General features: G+C 39.3%; 1 protein-coding gene across 1 annotated transcript; it reads right to left on the bottom strand.

The window, feature by feature from the left end:
- Window positions 1-5,402: 5,402 nt before the first annotated feature.
- On the bottom strand, window positions 5,403-8,520 carry crip1 (cysteine-rich protein 1). The gene is made up of 5 exons (XM_008312667.3): window positions 8,349-8,520; window positions 6,577-6,671; window positions 6,142-6,199; window positions 5,805-5,851; window positions 5,403-5,649 (listed from the first exon to the last, which is right to left on the bottom strand). The coding sequence occupies exons 1-4, from the start codon at window positions 8,386-8,388 to the stop codon at window positions 5,814-5,816; spliced, it is 231 nt and encodes a 76-aa protein (XP_008310889.1). The 5' UTR covers window positions 8,389-8,520; the 3' UTR covers window positions 5,403-5,649; window positions 5,805-5,813.
- Between the last annotated feature and the right edge of the window lie 10,537 nt (window positions 8,521-19,057).

Raw genomic sequence — 19,057 nt, 5'->3', positions numbered from 1 at the left:
TCTTCAAGGGGTGGGAAATGATTCCAACTTCCCACTCCTCCGCTCCTGCTTGATGAGGACAAATACCTGGCAATGTTTCACTTTAACTGCTGTGTAAACCGACATGAGCGCGTTATAAATACGTTTACTGCCTGCATGCTGCATCTGTTGTGATGAGGCCTGGAAATAAACTGGGAGGCCTCAGCGTCATGAATCAAGAATGTGATTTTGGGATGTTTTGACACAAAATTATACAGAATTCAGAGCAGCGTCTTAAGATATTAAACTTGCACTAGAGGTTTGAATATATCTGCCAAATATAAACCCCACGGTTTTCATACAGTTTGTTGAAGGAATGAAATTGTTTTCTCTTCTTCATCCTCTGTGTCTGGAATCTCTGTCGTGAGTTTCCTACGACAGTGGGTTTCTTTGTTGCGGAAATGAAGGTGACAGCCAGGCCGACGGCCACAGCGCCTGTGTGTTAGGGTCTGTTTGTGTCCGTTGCCATGGCATCTGTCAGGCTGGGATGGCAGAGGCACAGCGGCGGCGGCGTCCGCTGCGTGATTCATGGACAGAGAAAGGCAGATCTCCGTGCAGAGCTGAGCACAAGTTTGACGTCTGAGAGCTGAGAAAGTGCTGCGGAGGAAGCATCTGCTGGATCTGTAAAGGCTCAGGCTGGCCTCAGCTGTTCCAGCTGCTACCCACAATGCACCAGCATGAGCCAGGGTTTATGTTTAAAATCCTGTGAGCCTGTGCATTTGTTAGATCATATCCATTAAATAACGGCACAAATCCAGTCAAACATCAATGAACCCGTGGAAGATTGTCAAACAACTCTCACCAAGGACAGCGTCTGAATTTCAAAGGTGTTTTGTTTTTTAATTTCTCAAACCACAACTATATTAATTGGGCCAAAAAGAGAGTCTTTCCTTGGGGTGTTTGCATGTCACCTTCTGCGTATTAGTTTTTCCACATCACAGTGTTTTCCCAAAGTTCCAAGCAGGTTTGACCTGAAATGTGCTCCTGTAGGCTCCTCTAAGATGATTATTTTAGTTAAATCCAGGGACGGCCTTTTTAAAACCTACAGACAATGTTACAGAACATGTAAAGAAACGTCAACTTTTAAAATGGTTCCTCTTACTTTTATTCACTATTCAAAATGTATTACATTTGTTTAGCATGAACTTAACAATTCAATAATAACAGAATTCTACATATTAGACTGTTTAGGACAACGAACATTTTTTTTCTTATCTTCTTCAATTTTTGGTGGCCCCCTGGTGGCGTGTGGCAGCCCCCACTTTGAAAACCACTGGACAAGAGGACACTCGGAGATAAATCCCATCTTTTGTCCAGCGACAGCTGAGACGTGTCCTCACCTACTGCTACTGCTTCAGCCGTCCTTACAAGGTGGTAGAAGATGACAGGATTCTTCTGTTCTGTCTCCTGACCTTCTGCCTCTGTCTTTGGATTATTTTTTTCAACCCCCCCAGCTGTGAAACGACTTCCCACGTAATAAAACATTTGTGGCCCATATCTCTCCAATATAACACTATGCTTTGGCCCACATATGGCATGGGATGGTGGCCTCTTGGGTGGTCTGCTACTGTTGAACACATATATGGCACATGCTGGCAAGATGTAATGTAAAAAAAACATATTTACAGAACATTTGTTTGGAGTAATTTTGGATTGTTGCTTGGCTTACACCCGTGTATTTGATATCTACCAGGATATATCTGTGCCATAAGTTTGGCTCTTTTGACTCTACCTCTCTGCTGCAGTGCTGGAAGCTCAGCCTCTACCTTCACCTTCAATGAGCACACCTGGCTGCAATCACTCTGTCCTGATCACCTGGTCTCTAATCAGTCCAACCTGGTGCTTTGTTGTTCCAGTGGGATATTTGTTGCTTTTGTTTTTTGAGGAAATGAAATGTGTACGTTTTACTACACTTTACCTCCAAAAGAAAATTTTAATCTGCGAACAACTTGGTCATCTCAGTCAGGAGGTCATCCCTGAGCTTTAAGGTCAGCCTAAGTCTTCTTCGATCTTCACCCAACAGTGATATCTCCATGAGTTATTCATTAGACTGCAGCATGTTAAATACTGTAGAAAGGCTGTTGATTATAGTATATATAACCGTGAGGGCAGTTTGCAGATATCTTTGGGTGTGGTGCTGGTGGAACTGATACGGTCTGATAAAGAGCGCCTTTATCTGAACGGCTCATCTGCACAAACAATCGACTCTGAAGAACAAAGCACAGTGTGTTTACAGGAGGAAATGAGCACAGTTTACATGACTTCATCTTTATTTATTTTTACTTTATGTCATTTTTGAGACCAACATCTAGCTGTATGTAGCAGTTTCTTATATTTATAAAAGTTAGTTCATATTTATATATAGTTAATATTTTGAGGCATTTTTAAGATACTGCTCTGCTCAATAGAGTTACAACATTCAAGCACCTTTTTGAATCAATGTTCAACCATTTTTGCCAACTTTGAAGCATAATATTCAAATTCAAGCGCCTCAGGAATCCCAGGTTCTTATGGTCTGACATCATCTGTGCAAATAAAGACACTGTAACCCTGAACACCAGGTGTAATAAACAGCAGCCGGTTTTCTATTAAGGTCAGGGGGGAGAACAAACCAAAATGCCTCTGGTATCCTGTTTTGCCACAAGCCTTAAAGCCTTAAAACAATATCAGGATATGACATGATATTTGCTCTCTATAAATAGCCTGATGTGGACTATGATTATGTAACCAGCAGCATAAACAAAGACAGTGCTGCAGGGTGGGATCATCCCCTGAAGGCAACATGTTTCAGGGTAGAATGTGATTGGACCAGTAAGACAGATTTGATCCAAAATAAATACTTAAAATAACAAAGAAGTGACGGTGGTGCTGCTGAACACTTTTTTCACTTATAGACTTGAACAGAGCTCAAAGTCCATTTAACTCAGTTACTGTATGTCCACATCCACATTGTATAAAGGTGAGATAAAGCTCGGTCCTGCTGTAGGGACTGTTTATTTTTGCTGCTGCTGTGATGAGAAATGATGTGGACTGCAGCTAAATGAAGGCTGTCCACTTCATTAAAAAACTCAAATTTGAATTGGGAAACTAACTGACTTAATTCACATTAGTTTCATGGACAGGCCGTAAATCACTACCATATGTTAAAAAAATGTCATAAAATAAAAATCAAAAACCTTTTTTTAACCAGTAGCAGTTATTTTTTGAGATCCCATAAATACTAAATACAACGATACCCTAGGAAGCAAGAACAGGAATAGGACTATAAAATAAAAATCAAAAACCTTTTTTTTTAACCTGTAGCAGTTATTTTTTGGGATCCCATAAATACTAAATACAACAAAAGCATAGGTAGCAAGAACAGGAATAGGACATGTTTTGGCTGCTGGTGTCTGATGAACTAGTACAGATATCATGACAGCCTTGATGAAGCTATACTCAGGGGTAAATCAACTTAAAGGTGCTGGGTGACAGATTTTATCACCTTAGGACAGAGGTATGTAACCTTAATTCTTTTTCCTATCTATGCTAAGCTAACTTGGTGCTAATCAAGGCCTAAGATGTTGTTCGTCTCATGTTTTGTCACTAGCATTTCATAGTGGACTACTACTACTGGACTATGTTAGTTACAACTTAGTTAGTTATGGCTGCCTTCAAAGTCTAAAGTTATAGTTAAATTCTGTTAGTTTTGGATATAAACATGTAGCTTTTCTACCTTTGTAATAGAATCCATCTTATGCTAAGCTAACCCACCTAACTTACTCTATGTATGACTGAAATTTTTGCGTACAGTTCTTTAAAAAATAATTAATTTGGTTGAATCAACACTAGACTCACTTCATAAAAGGTTTATACAGTTCATAGTCAAATGTAACATTTGTTTCAGCAATAATAAAAACAGTGTAGCAATTAGCACTGGCAACTGAGAGCCTACCGTTAAACTATTTTTGTTTTACCAACCATTTTGAATTAACATTAATATATTCAGATTACTAACAACTTGTAATTACCAATCTAGGAGGCATTAAGTAAGAAAATCCCATTTAAATCATAACCTACTGATGCAACAACCTGAGAATGAAAAAGAAAATGTGGAGATTTATATTCCAAATGTGATTCATGTTTTTTTTTCTCTGATCTTGGTAGGGCCTGTTGGGGATTTCATTGTTTACAAAAGCTTTTAGTGAAGAATTCATGAGTAATTTCTGGAGGACAAACAAAGAAAAATCGTTTGTATTTGTAATACCGTTTGTTACTCCCAACTAAACTTAAGTCACAATGGAAAATATATTAATCTGCGGTGGTTCACGAGACGGCTGTTTTGGGACCTGGGCCAGTTTTAACCCACTGTTAGTTTATTGAAGCAGCAGTAGCCTGATTGTTTCCATCTGAGAGCTTTTAGCATGAAGACAAATCTGGAGCAGCAGGAGCAGAGAGAGGAGGAAAGTAAAGTAATGAAGTGTTTAAGAGACGATAGAGGCTGAGAAACGCTGCTGAAAGTCTTCTGTAACCAGTCGAGGTTTGTAGCAGGACGAACAGGAGCAAGAAGAGCATTGTTGAAGTTGAACAGGAGCAAGAAGAGCATTGTTGAAGTTTATTTTGTAGCTCTGATAAATAATCTGCAAAAACAGATTTTTTTTCTTTTCTTGAGATGACACACTAGTTGACTTAGTTTTTAAGTTAATGATGAAGGAGACGAAAACATTTGTTGATACAATTTTTTTTTAAAATTGCAATCGGTGGCATGTTTAACCTGTTCAACTTTGCTGATAAATCTGTTAGCTACTTATAGCCCGAGGTAAGCTACCTTTAGCATTGTAGCACGAAGGATTTATTAAGATGAAAACTGGGACACGTATATCTGCAGGTTCCATGCAGCCACTGAACTTACAGTACGCACCGTAAACCTATGTATGGCCCACATTTTCTCCATCTTATGGCAAAAAAGTAAAATAACAGTTAAATTAACAGGTTTGTGTAAACCCTTGTTGACAAACCAACAGCTTGGCTCCAGGTTTCTGGTTTTCTCCAGACTATGGCCTCTGGACACAATGCTGTAAAAGGATAAGGTGGTAATAAAACAGAGGCGAGTGTTTTAGATGATGAAGCAGAGTGTGTTTCAATTGATGGTTTTCTCAGCAGACAGTGAAACAAAAATTTCCAGGTCAGTAAGCTAGTAAACATGACATGAGAATCTTTGTACATTCTCCTGTCAAGTCCTTCTGTCTTTTGATGCGTAATCCCAGGTATTTGGATGGATGGATGGATGGATCATCTGCATGTTTACATACAAGTTGACTTTTACAACGATCCCCTGTGTACCAGAGTCACACCCACTCTGACATGACAGTGGCTATAAATAACAAAGGGAAGGAAACATGAGCCATGTTTTAATAAATGTTTAATCAGATTGTCCGCATTAAGAACAACCACAGCTACCAAAAGACTACTACTCTATTACATGACATGGAGAATGAATTAGACAGATCATATGAGGTGAAACTGAAATGGAGAACATTGTTTGCTTTTTGGATTTTATTGTCATTATTATTAGTTTTTTATTATATCATTTGCAAAGCTGTCGTCTTCGATCCAGTTTCCAAGCAACGTCATTTTGTTCAAGTCCTAAACCTGTCAACGGGGCGACAACAGACACGTCAGTGTTTACAGCTGATTTGCAAGAAGTCGTGGTTGATTAATAGTTCAAATTTATTAAAATACATGCCAAAGACAAATGTAAGCAAATGGGTGGTTGGTGGTTGGATGAATGAGTGGTGTGTGTTTACCTGATCTATCTAGTATTTGTAGCTCTCGGTTCCACCTCGACCGAATCCTGCAAGAAAAACAATGACGTGTTTGTTGGGAATTTGAGGAACTGGACATTTCATTTTCATTTGGGTTCGCCAGGAGGTTTAGGTTGGACAACTAACATCTATGTTGAAGTTTGCTAAACACGCAGCACAAACTTCGTGTGTCTGTGTGCGTGATCACTGTCAGTTAATGGAGTGTGTTTACTGGGCGTTTCGCTGGACGACTCTGAGGGAGAGAGCCGACCCTCAGCAGGTGCACCTGAAACCATTTGTTAAGTAAAACCAGTGATAATGAGGAGACCATTGTACTCACCACCAGGTCCAAACATAGCGCTGTAGCAGGGTTTGTGGCAGTAAGGCTTTCCTTCGTGCTGTAGAACGAAGAGTTGAGTTTACATTTATTTAAGGTGTGTCACAACAACAAACTCGTAAATTAGAGCAGAACCAAGTTATGGTCAGATTTGAATTTATTTGGACTTCATTAATCATTGAGCTATTTATTGTCGGCACAGCTGCCAAGGGGGCGCCACATAACTTACCAAGTCTAGAATCTAACCCATAACCCGCGATGTGTAAAACAACTGTACTACTTAGCCATAGCCACCCCTACAGGTCACATGGTCCATTCTATAAAATAAACAGTTGCATGTTTAGACTAATGTTAGCTAATAAGAGTGATATTTAACCAAATATTTCTGCCTCCTGAAACCGGCGCGAGGACCACTGTTGTCCTCTGTGTTGATCTCACCTCAGCATGGCTCCCCGCCGACAGAGTCTTGCTGCACTTCTCACATTTCAGGCAGGGTCGATGCCAGTCTTTGCCCAGTGATGATACCTTCTCGGCTAATTTGTTCAAAGAAAACACAGAAAAAATAAAAAAACTGAAATTAAAACCCACAATAGGCAACGACCCGACACTTTACACTTGCAGGGCATGGTGTTTCCCAACTTTACACTTGCAGGGCATGGTGTTTCTCAGTGTTTTAGCTGCAGAGAAAGTCTTTGACCAATGAGAAGATGCTACTTTACTGTGGTCCTTAATGTTCCAACATCTGAAGCAAGAACTATTTTAGTACCAAAACAGTCCCATTACAGACCTCTGGTGGAAACAGGACAAACTGCACGTGCTGGTGTTTTCCAAATTAGTGCTACTTTTTCCAAAGGAAATCCAACTTCACTGAATCTCCAGGTTATTTTCCCTCCGCTGTATTTTAAATTCCCTCATTCCGGCATATGAGACGTAGAGTATATGACAAAAAGTGTTTTCATGGAATATGTCTGGCTGAGACAAATGACTTGGCTCGAAGCAGGAAGGTTTATCCATTAGAACCAGGGACGGTAAAATAATGTCTCTATGAAGACTAAATCCATCTGGGTGACAGTCCAGAGACTTGGCTTCAGTTCTACCTCGTCTCTCTACAGAGCAAGAGAACATGTTGTAAATGGATTAAGATGATCGTAAAATGGATCTGTTCCATTGAGTGCTCCATGCTTTGATGGTTTCCCCATGAGACACAGGGAATCTGCCTGCTCTGCTCCATCCTCTCATCACTCATGTAGTTAATTTGGCAGAAAGAAGGAAAGTAAGAAAGACAGTTCAATCCACGCAGGCAACAAAGCATTACTGACGTGACTTCTAAACCGAAGAAAACCCAGAAATTAAAATGTATAAATCAAAAGTCCTGTAATATAATATGGTTTCACAATTGTCCAGGGTTAATGCTCATGGTCAAATTTGATTAAACGGGAGGAAAAGTCCAGGTCATTCACAAACTGAAGGAGCGAAATAAGTAAAAACCTAGCTTATCTAAGAAAATTGCTAAAGTCAGTGAAATCAGTAATGAGTCTGTAAAAATTTAACATATAAACAAATACATATAAATGTTTGTTATTATTTGTTTTGGTTTTTTTAGTAAATAGTAAATGCTAGGTAAAGAAACAGAATAAAATACAGGAAAAAAAGTAAAAGTTCACAAAGTATCACCAGAGTAGACTGTTGAAAATATCACAAAAGCAAAATAAAGTTGATCAGATGGACGATAGCGAACAGCTAGTAGATCAGAAATCTGGCAAAAAAATTAATTAATTAAACAAAAAAGGCCAACAATGTCAGAATATATTTCACTGGTGTTGAAAATCAGCTGTAGACAGATGTAGACCAAAGCCAAGTAACAAGTGGCCTTAGAGCCACAGTTTGGGCCAACATAAACTCCCGCACTTTTAAAAAAAATAACTTACGTTAAACTTAAAACATATAATTCAATCCTTTATATGCAGTTGAGGGTAAAGCAGCTGGTTAAATGCAACTTCTGCAAACCACCAAAGATTGATCAAACCAACAAATATTTTACAGATGAAATTACAATGAGACCATGAGATGATCATGTGTTGCTTCACTTCATGTCACCTCATTGCTTCATTTCAGTTTCCTGTTGCAAAAGAAAAAAAAAAACTGCTCCTGCGTATGCAACCAGGAAATGCAGTAAAGTTTAAAAACAGAGTAAAATAAATGATTCTTACCAAAATAGACTTCCTTATTGCATTTGGGACACTTTGGCATGTTGGCAGTGGTTGGAGCTGGAGTGGGTCAGCAGGTGAAAGAGTCAAAGTGGATGAAGAGTGAGTCCAGTTGTCTGCACTGACGCACCACGCCTCAGTCTGAAGTGCAGATGTGAGCGCTGGCTCCTCTACTTATAGAGCCAACTGAAAGCCCTGTTGTTGTTGTTTTTTTTTCTAACAGCAGGGGGAGAGGCTTGTGTGGAGCGTCTCTGTGGGAGCGTCTGTGAACCTGATTGGCTGAGATTCTTCTCATTCAAATACCATATACCCATGTTGTATTTTTAAAAATGTTAATGTAAAAATTAGTGATAAAAACATATACAGTAAAATATTACAGTTTTTACTGATGTTAGGGCAAAATTGCATAACAACAAACTTTATTTCGAGACTATTTTCCTAAAGTGTCAGTACTAGTCACCAATCAAGAGACGGTTTTTGTCTTCTTATTTACATGTATTTATGAGTGTAAAACATATTTTAGTTTGGGCTACAAATTCAGCGGTCAGTTTTCTTTCTTTTTTTTCAGCAGAACTACCTGTGTTTATTACCCCTCATTACTTGGCAGCGTAAGTATTTTAGCCAGTATTTTCATTAAGAGCCCATGCAGGTGAAAAACGAGCCAAACACACAAAATGTTCATTAAGAGCCCATGCAGGTGAAAAATGAGCCAAACACACAAAATTTGTGTAAAATGCAAATTTTCATTAGTTGTTTCCTATGTTCTCTAATGGACACCATTTAACATTGATTACTGAGTTGTTTTTTTTGGAAATTAATGACATAGTTTGCAGAATTTTTCATGCTATAAAAAAGGTACTGAGCATATGGCTCCTCTCCTGTAGGAGGTGCTAGAAATAAATCATGTACGGCTGTATTCCAAAAACATAAAAACTCAGTAGAAACACTTTAAAACTAACACTCTAACAATCCGACATAGGGTTGATATTGGAGAACAAAAGTTATAACTAGAAATGTATAACTAACAACATTAAAATCTACTCCTGCACCCCCCCCCCACACACACACACACACACCTTTGTACTTATCGTTTGGGTGTTTTTATTTACAGCCTTAAGTCGCATTACTGTCAGGAACGCCACAACCTCTGGAGCACTGCCACTTAACCAACAGAGGGCAGCGCCACTGCAGATGAGCACACCACCATACACTTCTAGTGGAAAAGTTCCTTTGGCTCTGCCATCATCCTGAATCAAAAGCTGATGTGTGAAGTCAGCATTTTATTCTCCTTCAGGTCTTATTTAAAACTTTTTGTGTTAAAAATAAATAAAAACATTTAACCTCTCCTCTAATTCTGCTAGAATAAAAACAGATGTGAAAAACTGATCTGATACTGAACAGCGGTGCTGACGGGAAGAACACAGAGAGACTAAATACAAAATATTACATTCTCCAAACTCAAATATTTTAGGGGAGTTTTAATGTTATCCACTCTTATCTAAATCAACTGCTAAAAGTGCAGCTACAAGAGTCTCTTTAAAACAATAGTTAACTTGAATCAAAATGGCACCTGGCATACATTTAATTCAAACCATCTTATCTACAATGCGCTGTTATCGCGAAGTGTACGTTGGCCCGACAAGATAACAAAAACAACTTTGGCTCCTATAAAGATGAACTGTTATTGCATTTTTGAAGCAGCACGTTAGCCTCCAGCTAAACCTAGCCCCACTGTTACACACTGATGCACAACGTTCAATAAATCTTGAGGGAAAAGTTAATGACCTGTTGACCATCGGCCTATTGTCTACATCGGTGATTCCCAACCCATACGCTGCAGCACATTAGTGTGTCGTGAGAACAAGTCCAATTTAACCTACTCTAATTACTCTGACAATATAATTTATTTACTGCAAATAGTGTGTCTAGTTTATCTACGTGACAGTGACAGGCAGAGCAACTAAATATTCTTGCCTAAGGTGGCAGATGATGGTTATAACAACTAAGAGAAGAGAAAGACTCGACTGTTGAAGAACTTTCTTTCTTTAATTCCTGAGTATATCAGTAATGTGTTCAACTAAACAGGATTAAATTTCACACTGAAAATACATATGCATATATCCTGTGGCATTTCATCTGGTGGTGCATCGTGGGATATTTCTTAAAGTGAAATATGTGCTGCGGCTCAATAGAAGTTGGCAAACACTGGTCTACATACCAATAAAACCGTGACATGCCTTTAAACACTAATACATTAGTAGAACTAAAACCTTCTTTATTTTACACCATATTAAGATGGTAAAACATGCTCTGGTTATTTAACATTCGACATTAATGCCGACAGTTTTATGAAATCACATATTAAAACACTGTTAGCACGGCATGTTGTTTCACTCTTCACAGTTGCTTAGTCATTCACTACTGACCGCGGAGTGTGACGGGACTAAAGAAACCTCCCTGACGCTTCATCAAAACCTAATTGACATGTGACACCACTCCTCTATTCAGAGCTGAATGGAGAGATAACCCACCCTGCTGAATAATACAACACACACAGAGAAAACAAGCAACCATATTCACACACCCTTGTGTGCAGTCATTACGTCACTGCAATTATCAACATCTTGTTTAGTTGTTGTACAGAATATAAAGGAGTGTGTGAGGTCCACTTGAAACTTTTCTTTTTTTTATTTCATGCACTCATCTTTTGTCACTTTATTTTTCTGGATCCTTGGTGATGTCCCAGCAGTCGTTGGGCGAGGACGAGGATACACCTTTGAAAGTTTCCTCGTCTATCATCCAACCTCAGTTTATGGACATAATTATATCGCGATGACTTTCTTGAACCTTGAACACTGAGAAGTTGCTGATAGAGTAGATCAGGGATGGGTTTTCCAAAGTACCATTAAAATCGAATGTGATCTAATTGAATCTAAATGGCTGACGTGTGCAGGTGGTTGTGATAACGTAGTAAAAGTACACAAACAGTTAGGTTACTTTTACTACTTTCCCTTGGCAAAGAGATACAGTATCTAAATGTGTGTGAAGGGCTGGCAGCACAGGGACACATTGGCATGTAAACTTGAGAAGCTGGAACTGTAAGTAGGGAAGAGAACCTACCTACAAAATGTATGTGACCTTTACAGATAGTAATCGATTGTCACCTGTTTTGTCACCCAGTTGGACCAATGGTTTCTTACTTTGAGCTGTGGTTGTTTTTTAAAGTCAAGCTTTGCCCTAGTACGGTGGTCCTAATATTAAAAACAATCTTTTTTATAAAGTTAATAATTGAAAGGATTTCCCTCTATAAAAGATAACAGTATTGTTGCTGTTTCTGGAGAGCACAGAGCTGCAGACTGACGTCTCTGACTCCTGGACTCTGAGCCCTGGGTGTTAGCATTATAGCTGGAGCAGCAGATCACACCCAACAACCTCTGATCGAGACGATCAAAGTCATAAAATGTTGCTGTTCTGTTTGATTTTATTGTGGTTTTGCCTCATTTTGCAATTGCGTATGGTTGCACGTACAAAGTACGAAATCATGTATTTGCTGAAACTGTTGAGGTTCTAGGATCGGGTTAGTGGTAAAAAAAACTTTCATTAAGGTCTCATTTTCATCAGAGTACGGCTGAAAACACTGATGTTGTTATGGCAACTTACTGCGTGACAGACTGAGCTCATCATGATAGTTATGATAGAGGAAAGTTTCCATTGGAATTGACCTTTGACCGAGCTCAGTTGACGGTTAACTCACACACACAAACAGTTTATTTCATGTCCATGTGACATCAGCTGTCAGGAGATGGGCAAGTGATTACATAATGTCTGCGAGGTTCTCAGGCCGCCACATGGTTTCAGTCCCCACCCAGGTAACTTAAACCAGTAGATGTTTAAAAGTAAACAAACAGACTGGCTTTTTAAAAATGTGTAAGAAAAGTTTTTTAGTTCCTGAGTTTTTCTAAAAAAGCATGCCTTCGAGCACATTTTTGCTTCAAGATACGAGTAAAGATTTGAGATACAAGCACGCTTACTGACGCCAACACTTCCGTTGCCAATTGCTTCCTTAAGCATCACTTCCGTATGGAATCCTTATATATTATATTTTCTTGTGTGTGTGTATGTCTCTATAGCAATTAGAAAAAGTTTGTTCCATTGTTATTAGCACTAATAAGGGACAAAATGAGTTACGAGCTCAGTCCTGGAACGGATTACGCTTGCATGTTGAGGTTCCACTGTAGTAGCAATAGTATTATACCAAGAGCAATATACAATTTGTGTAGCTGTTTGTCAGTATGTTACTGAGTGGATACATTCATACAATCGCACAGTTACAACTGGACCAACTGAAGGCAACCATAAGGTCAATGTGACCGTCAGTTTGAAAACTCTGATGGTTAATGATGAGAGATGATGTTCCAGTTGGAGCTCCCAGGCAGGAGTAAAAGAGGAGGACCCTGGAGGAGCCAGTGCCGCTCAGCCACCCAGGTAGCTGACGGTCACGCTTCAGCAGAACTCACTCCATCTACTGTGGTGGAGTGGGCTCTGGTCCAGACTCTGGGGTGGACGGTACTCCAGTGTTAGTGCCTAATAATCACAGCCCTCTTTGATCAGACCTCCTCCCTTTGGGCCGAGACTAAGATGAACATGGAATGTTTCATGCTCTTCACCACTAATCAAGTACAGTGAGTGCGCACACAGTAAGTGTTTCCACATGAAGACGTGTGTCTGTGCAGAGTCATGCACAGCATCAGGATGCTGAGATAAAAAGTTGTAGGACGTCCAAGTGGATCAGACCTTCAGATCCAGTGATGGACTGGATCCAACCGAGCTGTCTGCACTAGTCAGACTGGTCCGTTAGAAAACAGGGCTGTAATTACTGTGGTATTTTGGAATTTTTGTGCATGTGTTCCTTGTTGCTACAACTGAAAAACAAACATTGTGTTTGTTGTTTTCCCTAAAACACATCTCTTCCAAGAGCTCAGGTGTCACTGAGGCCAATTATTATAGCCAATATATGGACAGTGTTATAAACCCAGTGTATAGACTGTGTCATCACAGCTTGAGTCAGAAACGAACGACACCCAGACGTTGACCTGTCAATGTCTTATCGTATTATCTTATCTTATTCATAATATATTATTATGAATTGTTAATTCATAATGATTCTTATAGTTTTATAATAATATTTAAGAATATTCTTAAATATTAAATATATTTTATATTTGTATATATATAATAAATATATATATTTATATTTTTTATATAATATAAAAATATAATATTCTTATATTCATAATAATTCTTATCATATTATCTTATCTTATTCATAATATATTATTATGAATTGTCAAGTCACAGAAACTACTGCAAAGAACAGTTCTACATGTAGAGTAGAGCTCCATTAAAAAACTCCTTTTTATAGAACATTGTCAAGAACAATGTGTGAACTGTAGACATGGTGTAACTGCACAAACATATTTAAATAATCTCCTTATTTCCTTTTGGTGGGAAGATTGATGGAGGAGAGTCAGTAAATGGCTCAAAGCACAACAAAACAAACACTAATTTCCTGCCATTAATCTGACCCTGAATAATCTAAAACACAACACAACTCCTGTTGGTTTTACTTGCATCAATATTGTTGCATGGTTTGGTAAATTCAGCAGCAGTAGTGTAATGATACAGTGATGGATCGGGTTCTGTGCAGAGCCAAAGGCAGGGAGCGGAGCAAAACAAGATGTATCAGGGTGTCGGCCATCGCCGCGCCAGATCTGTCAGATGGAAAAGCCCAGAGGAGGAAGACGAGGCTGGGAGGACCAGGAGAGACACCAGAGGGTCTGTTCAGAGAATCTGACTCAGAGGGATGGGCTTCACTTTCACACGCCTGCAAAGCCAGACGCATCACTTCTGTTTTTAAGAACAAATTGTTTAACACCAAAAACTACAAAACACGTTTTTTTGTTGAAGGGGAGGGGGGAGTTCACAATAACGGAAGCTAAAGTGATGATGTACATCACTTTAGCTTCATGTTATGTAAGAGTATCCAAAAAGTACAAGTAAAAGTCACAGGCAAACTGGAACTCAGCTTTCCATAGCTGAATTGCTAATGAAACGTCTATAAAGCTAGCCAAAAAGTACTTTGAGCTAGGCTAGCCAAAACTAGAGTATATCATGTTAAAGTACCTAAATGTTAAGGTCTGAAAACACACACAAACACATACGTCTATACCACATTGACAGACTACTGCAAACTCACAGTACAATAACAGTTAGACAAAGTACCAAAACAAACAGCTAGGCTAGACAAAGACAGAAATATGTCATAGAAAAGTACCTCAAACATGTACACCAACTACATTCACAGATACGTGCAAACTCACAGTACTATTACAGCTATTATTACAGCTATCAACATTTACTACTGTCTACTGTGGGTTAACTACACTGTTAGCCCTTACCAAGACCGTTTTAGCTAACGTTAGCTCTGGAGACTTGAAATTATGTGGTGGAAAGTTTCAATTTGCGGTTATCACCAAGTTGGACAGGAATGTGTTGGATAAAAAAAACAGCAGCAAAGCAAACAGTTCTAGTTCCTGTTAAGTTGTTGTAGTTTTACAGCGTTTTTCAGTTTAAGAACTGTAATCACCAAAAGCCGCCTTGTTTTCCCTCTGGCGATACTAACCTTAGTAAAACCTCTCTCTTGTTAACCCTAGGGTAGAATAGCTCACTGTTTTTCTTGTTTCTCTGTCTCTCTCAGACAAACATTTTTTTCAGTTTCCTCCAGGGCCATGTCTGGGTTCTTTATCAGTGTTCTCCTTTGATTCACCAGTGACCTCACGGTTCCTCTGGTTTCCTGTGATCACAGTCAAACTGGGAAACGTCTTGGTGGTGATTTGTCGTCTGAGAATTAAGCAGGCATCAACACATCAGAGGTGGAGGTCATGCATGTGGTCAATGCTGTGACATCTGCAAAGCTGCAGCAATGAACATCATTTTTTTGTGTTTTGATCATTAATTAGTAAAGTGTTTGATCGGCATAAAATGATGACATGCACATCTGATGATTATATAGGATATTATGAAGATTCTCTTCTGTTGCAAGAGCTGTCATCTCACTCTGACATGTTTGTGGTAACTTCTTTTTTTCTCTCTCTGTGTACCTTCAATTCACTGTTGCTGCACTGAACATTAGTGTTAAAACCGCAGGGAAGGTTTTTTTTCTTCGCTTTTTTTTAGCTGAGCAATGTTACTGTCATTTTTGTCTTTCTGCTCTTTATCACTAAGAAAGGCCAGTAATCTTGACTCCAAATGCTAACCTATAAAACCAACTTCTACCTCTCTTCCATGTCTTACCCTAACTCCAAATCCTGCCCTTAATATTTGCAAATATGAGTCAAACCTTTTACAGTTAAATACAACAACCACCTGCAACACTAGCCCACCATCCAGCCGACATATTTCTGAAATTACGTGCCTTACACGGCAAGAAAAAAAAAAATAACACTGGTAGTTCTGTGCAGTTTAAACCAAAAGGAACATATTCGACTAGAAGTAAAGTTTATCATATTTTTATAGACAAATAAATAAATAAATAAATATAAAACATAAATATTGGGATCAATTTGGGATATTTGTGGGCCATATTGCCCTGAGCACCTAATAAATTCAGATCTGGTGGAGACAAAACAATGTGTGGGAACTAAACGTCACAGTCTGATGAAGTCCACCTCCTCCTGCCTCTAAAGGTTCCTGCTGCGCAGCCCTGACTCTGCCCAGGGCAGGACCCAAAAGTACAGAACGCCTAAATTATTTTTTGGCTGATACAAGGTGAAGGAATTTAACTTGTCTGCACTTGACGAGAAGAATGTCCCACATGTGAAGCACAAAAACATGGCGGCCAAATGTTTGTGCAAATGTGCTCCATATTGTTTTCTGTACATGGCTGTAAAGAGTTCACATTAATAATCCGGAACATTCAGATATGACGACAGATAAGTTCAGCACGCTGGAGTTGGATACTTCAGAGTTGGGGCCCCTGACTCAAAACAAATGCACACACACACACATACACACATTGTGTTGTTGTGTCAGTACTCCACATAGACATACTGCATCCTCTAGGCCCTTATCTTAGCCTCAACTATTCCAAATACATATGATATTATTAATATTGTATATATATGTATCTTGTATATGCACTTAACTCCAAACCACATGTTGAACCTCAAAATAGCCACTCTATTTGGAGGTCCCTGCAAAATGTCCCCACAACGACAGTTTCCAACAAATGTCCTCTTAAGTATAGGTCAACCAGAAACATCCACACACACATTATTGGGGTAATCAGAGGTCAGATATTTGGATCTTCATGGGAAAACTCAGTGCAGGAAACTGGCATTAAATATCATTAAATAGAAACAACATGGCTGAAGATAGTTGCGATTTACCGACGGCCAGAGAGAAAAAAACTGCTCAGATTTCACATTATCCAAATTCACAACAGTCGTTCAGAGCCGCTGCTCCTCAACCACGGTCATTAAGGTCCATTTGCTGCTGGAATCTGGCCTGAGCTCAGATATTTCTGCAGGGAAAGAAGGAGGGAAGGTCTAGTAAATAAACACCGTAGTTAAGCTGACATATCCTAGGCAACCAGCAATTGTTGTCTAGGTTTGTTTGTGTTGCCGTGGCAACAGCGAGTGGGTTGATAACAGGAAATGAAGAGGCTGCATGTTTCCGAGGCTTGTTTCCTTTTAAAGACACATAGAAACTGTCATTTTTTTCTGACATGACCCTCTGACTGATGTGAAGAGCAGATTTGTATTTTACAATAACGTGTATTTGTACCATAATGATATTTAATATTTGGTTTACACAACTGACATCGAATAGAAGGCCCAGGGGCCAGATATTGTCAGTCCCATGGACATAATTTGGCCTCCAAAAACGAAAACAAATAATACACCTCACAAAATCACCTAATTTACTTTACTTGACAAATAAAAAGATACAAATAATACACCTCACAAAATCACCTCATTTACTTTACTTGACAAATGTTCAAAGATGTAAAATTGTCACTCAACGTAAAAGTAAAAAGCTAATGCTAACTGCAGGCGCTCTCCAGGTGACGTGAAAAAAAAAAAATGTAAGCAATGAAAAACCAGGCGGAGGCTCACAGCTGCTGGAGTGAAAGCATTTGGGAGTGTTTTTGGACGTGTGATTGGCCGGCTGCCAAGTCAACGATGAGGTGAGAACGGACCCACGGAGCTCCTAAAAAGTTTGGAGTTATGAAACAACACCTGAAAATATTTCTGCTTTAATGTGTTGGTGATTTATGCTCAGACAAATGTCAAAATAACAACTGAAGCCTCCCCCGCTCAGTGATGTGGAACTAAAGCAGTGAGATTCAACACCACAGCCAAAAAGCTCTAATAATCAGAAACCTAAATCCGTCAAGAAGTCTGAGGAGGCCACAGAGGGAAAGAAACACATTCTGGTCGTTGTTTGTTTTTTTTACGGTTAAAATTTTTTATAGGGTTGTTAAAAACTGTGTTTGTGTACTTGTTACTCAGACAGGGTCAAAAAGTGACCACAAAATGTACATGGTACAGATCAAAGTTCTAGTTCTAGTTCTGAGTTTGGTTTAAAGCTGACACTTCTCCACAGCAGATTTACGGATCAGCTCTTGCACAAACCCACCAATCCCTGCGTCCGGCCTCATCCACTGCCACTAACAAGGCAGATTTCATCGGGCGGCAGTTTCCTCCTCTCTCTGATTTGTGGCCAGTTTCAGTCATAACCTAAACTGCTTTTAAACCCTGAACGTTGTGAGCCACCGTCCACCAAACGGCCCTCCATGTTTATTTTTATCCCCTGTAAATGCCACATAAATCCCTCTTTAGATCAATCAGCCGACTAATGACTCATGGAAGTGCATGAAATTACACACTCGCTCTGGTTTCCTCCTCATAAGTTACGTTAAAGAGTCCGCTGCGGCCCTAACCAGTGATGCGCAGTAAAACTTCAGTCTCACTTCACGGCCGACGATGAATGCTTTTAAAAAGTCACAGTTGAAGGATTTGTTAATTTAATCATCGTGTAAAGTTCACATAACGGCAACAAGAGTGGAGAATAAAACTGGCCTCACGTCTCACAGTAGTATAATGTGGCTTTGTAGTGGCCCACATCTGGTGAACAACCAAAATGACATTTTCTGGACCACTTCTGTACCACCACACGTGGGTCACTAGATGAGAGTTACGGACTGGTACATACATGAATGTTTCCATGCCCAGTGGAAACATTGTGTCGCCCAAACTCTGGGCCTAATCATTAAGGTAATTATCATAATAAAACCCAACCCTTCAAAGTGTTTTAAAACAAACGTATTACAAGTAAATTACTTCACATGTACACACTGGTTTCAACTAGTTTTTAGTTATTGCAGCACTTCGCAGCCCATATGCTGTCAACAGTATCTCACTGTTCACTATTTTGATCATTCTGACATTTGACACCATTTGAATGATTTATTTAACTTACTGTTTGGCGGTGACTCTAAGTGCAATAACATTATGCAACCTCCGCTGGCTGCATCCAATGAAGGTTGCATAATGTCCACAGAGCCTAAACCATGTCACATGAAGCCCATTGGACATGACAGGTGTTATATACCATATACTGTACCATATGATATTTGGGGATCTTAGTTT

Source organism: Cynoglossus semilaevis, chromosome 1 (genome assembly GCF_000523025.1).
Source record: "Cynoglossus semilaevis isolate Cse_v1.0 chromosome 1, Cse_v1.0, whole genome shotgun sequence".
NCBI classification, from domain to species: domain Eukaryota; kingdom Metazoa; phylum Chordata; class Actinopteri; order Pleuronectiformes; family Cynoglossidae; genus Cynoglossus; species Cynoglossus semilaevis.
This window is presented reverse-complemented; position numbering and strand designations above follow the sequence as displayed.

Coding starts and splice junctions, on each gene's coding strand:
- crip1 (XM_008312667.3), bottom strand. CDS start 8,388: ATGCCAAAGTGTCCCAAATGCAATAAGGAAGTCTATTTTG. Junction 6,672..8,348: donor CAATAAGGAAGTCTATTTTG/GTAAGAATCATT, acceptor TGAACAAATTAG/CCGAGAAGGTATCATCACTG. Junction 5,852..6,141: donor CGCTATGTTTGGACCTGGTG/GTGAGTACAATG, acceptor TTTTTCTTGCAG/GATTCGGTCGAGGTGGAACC.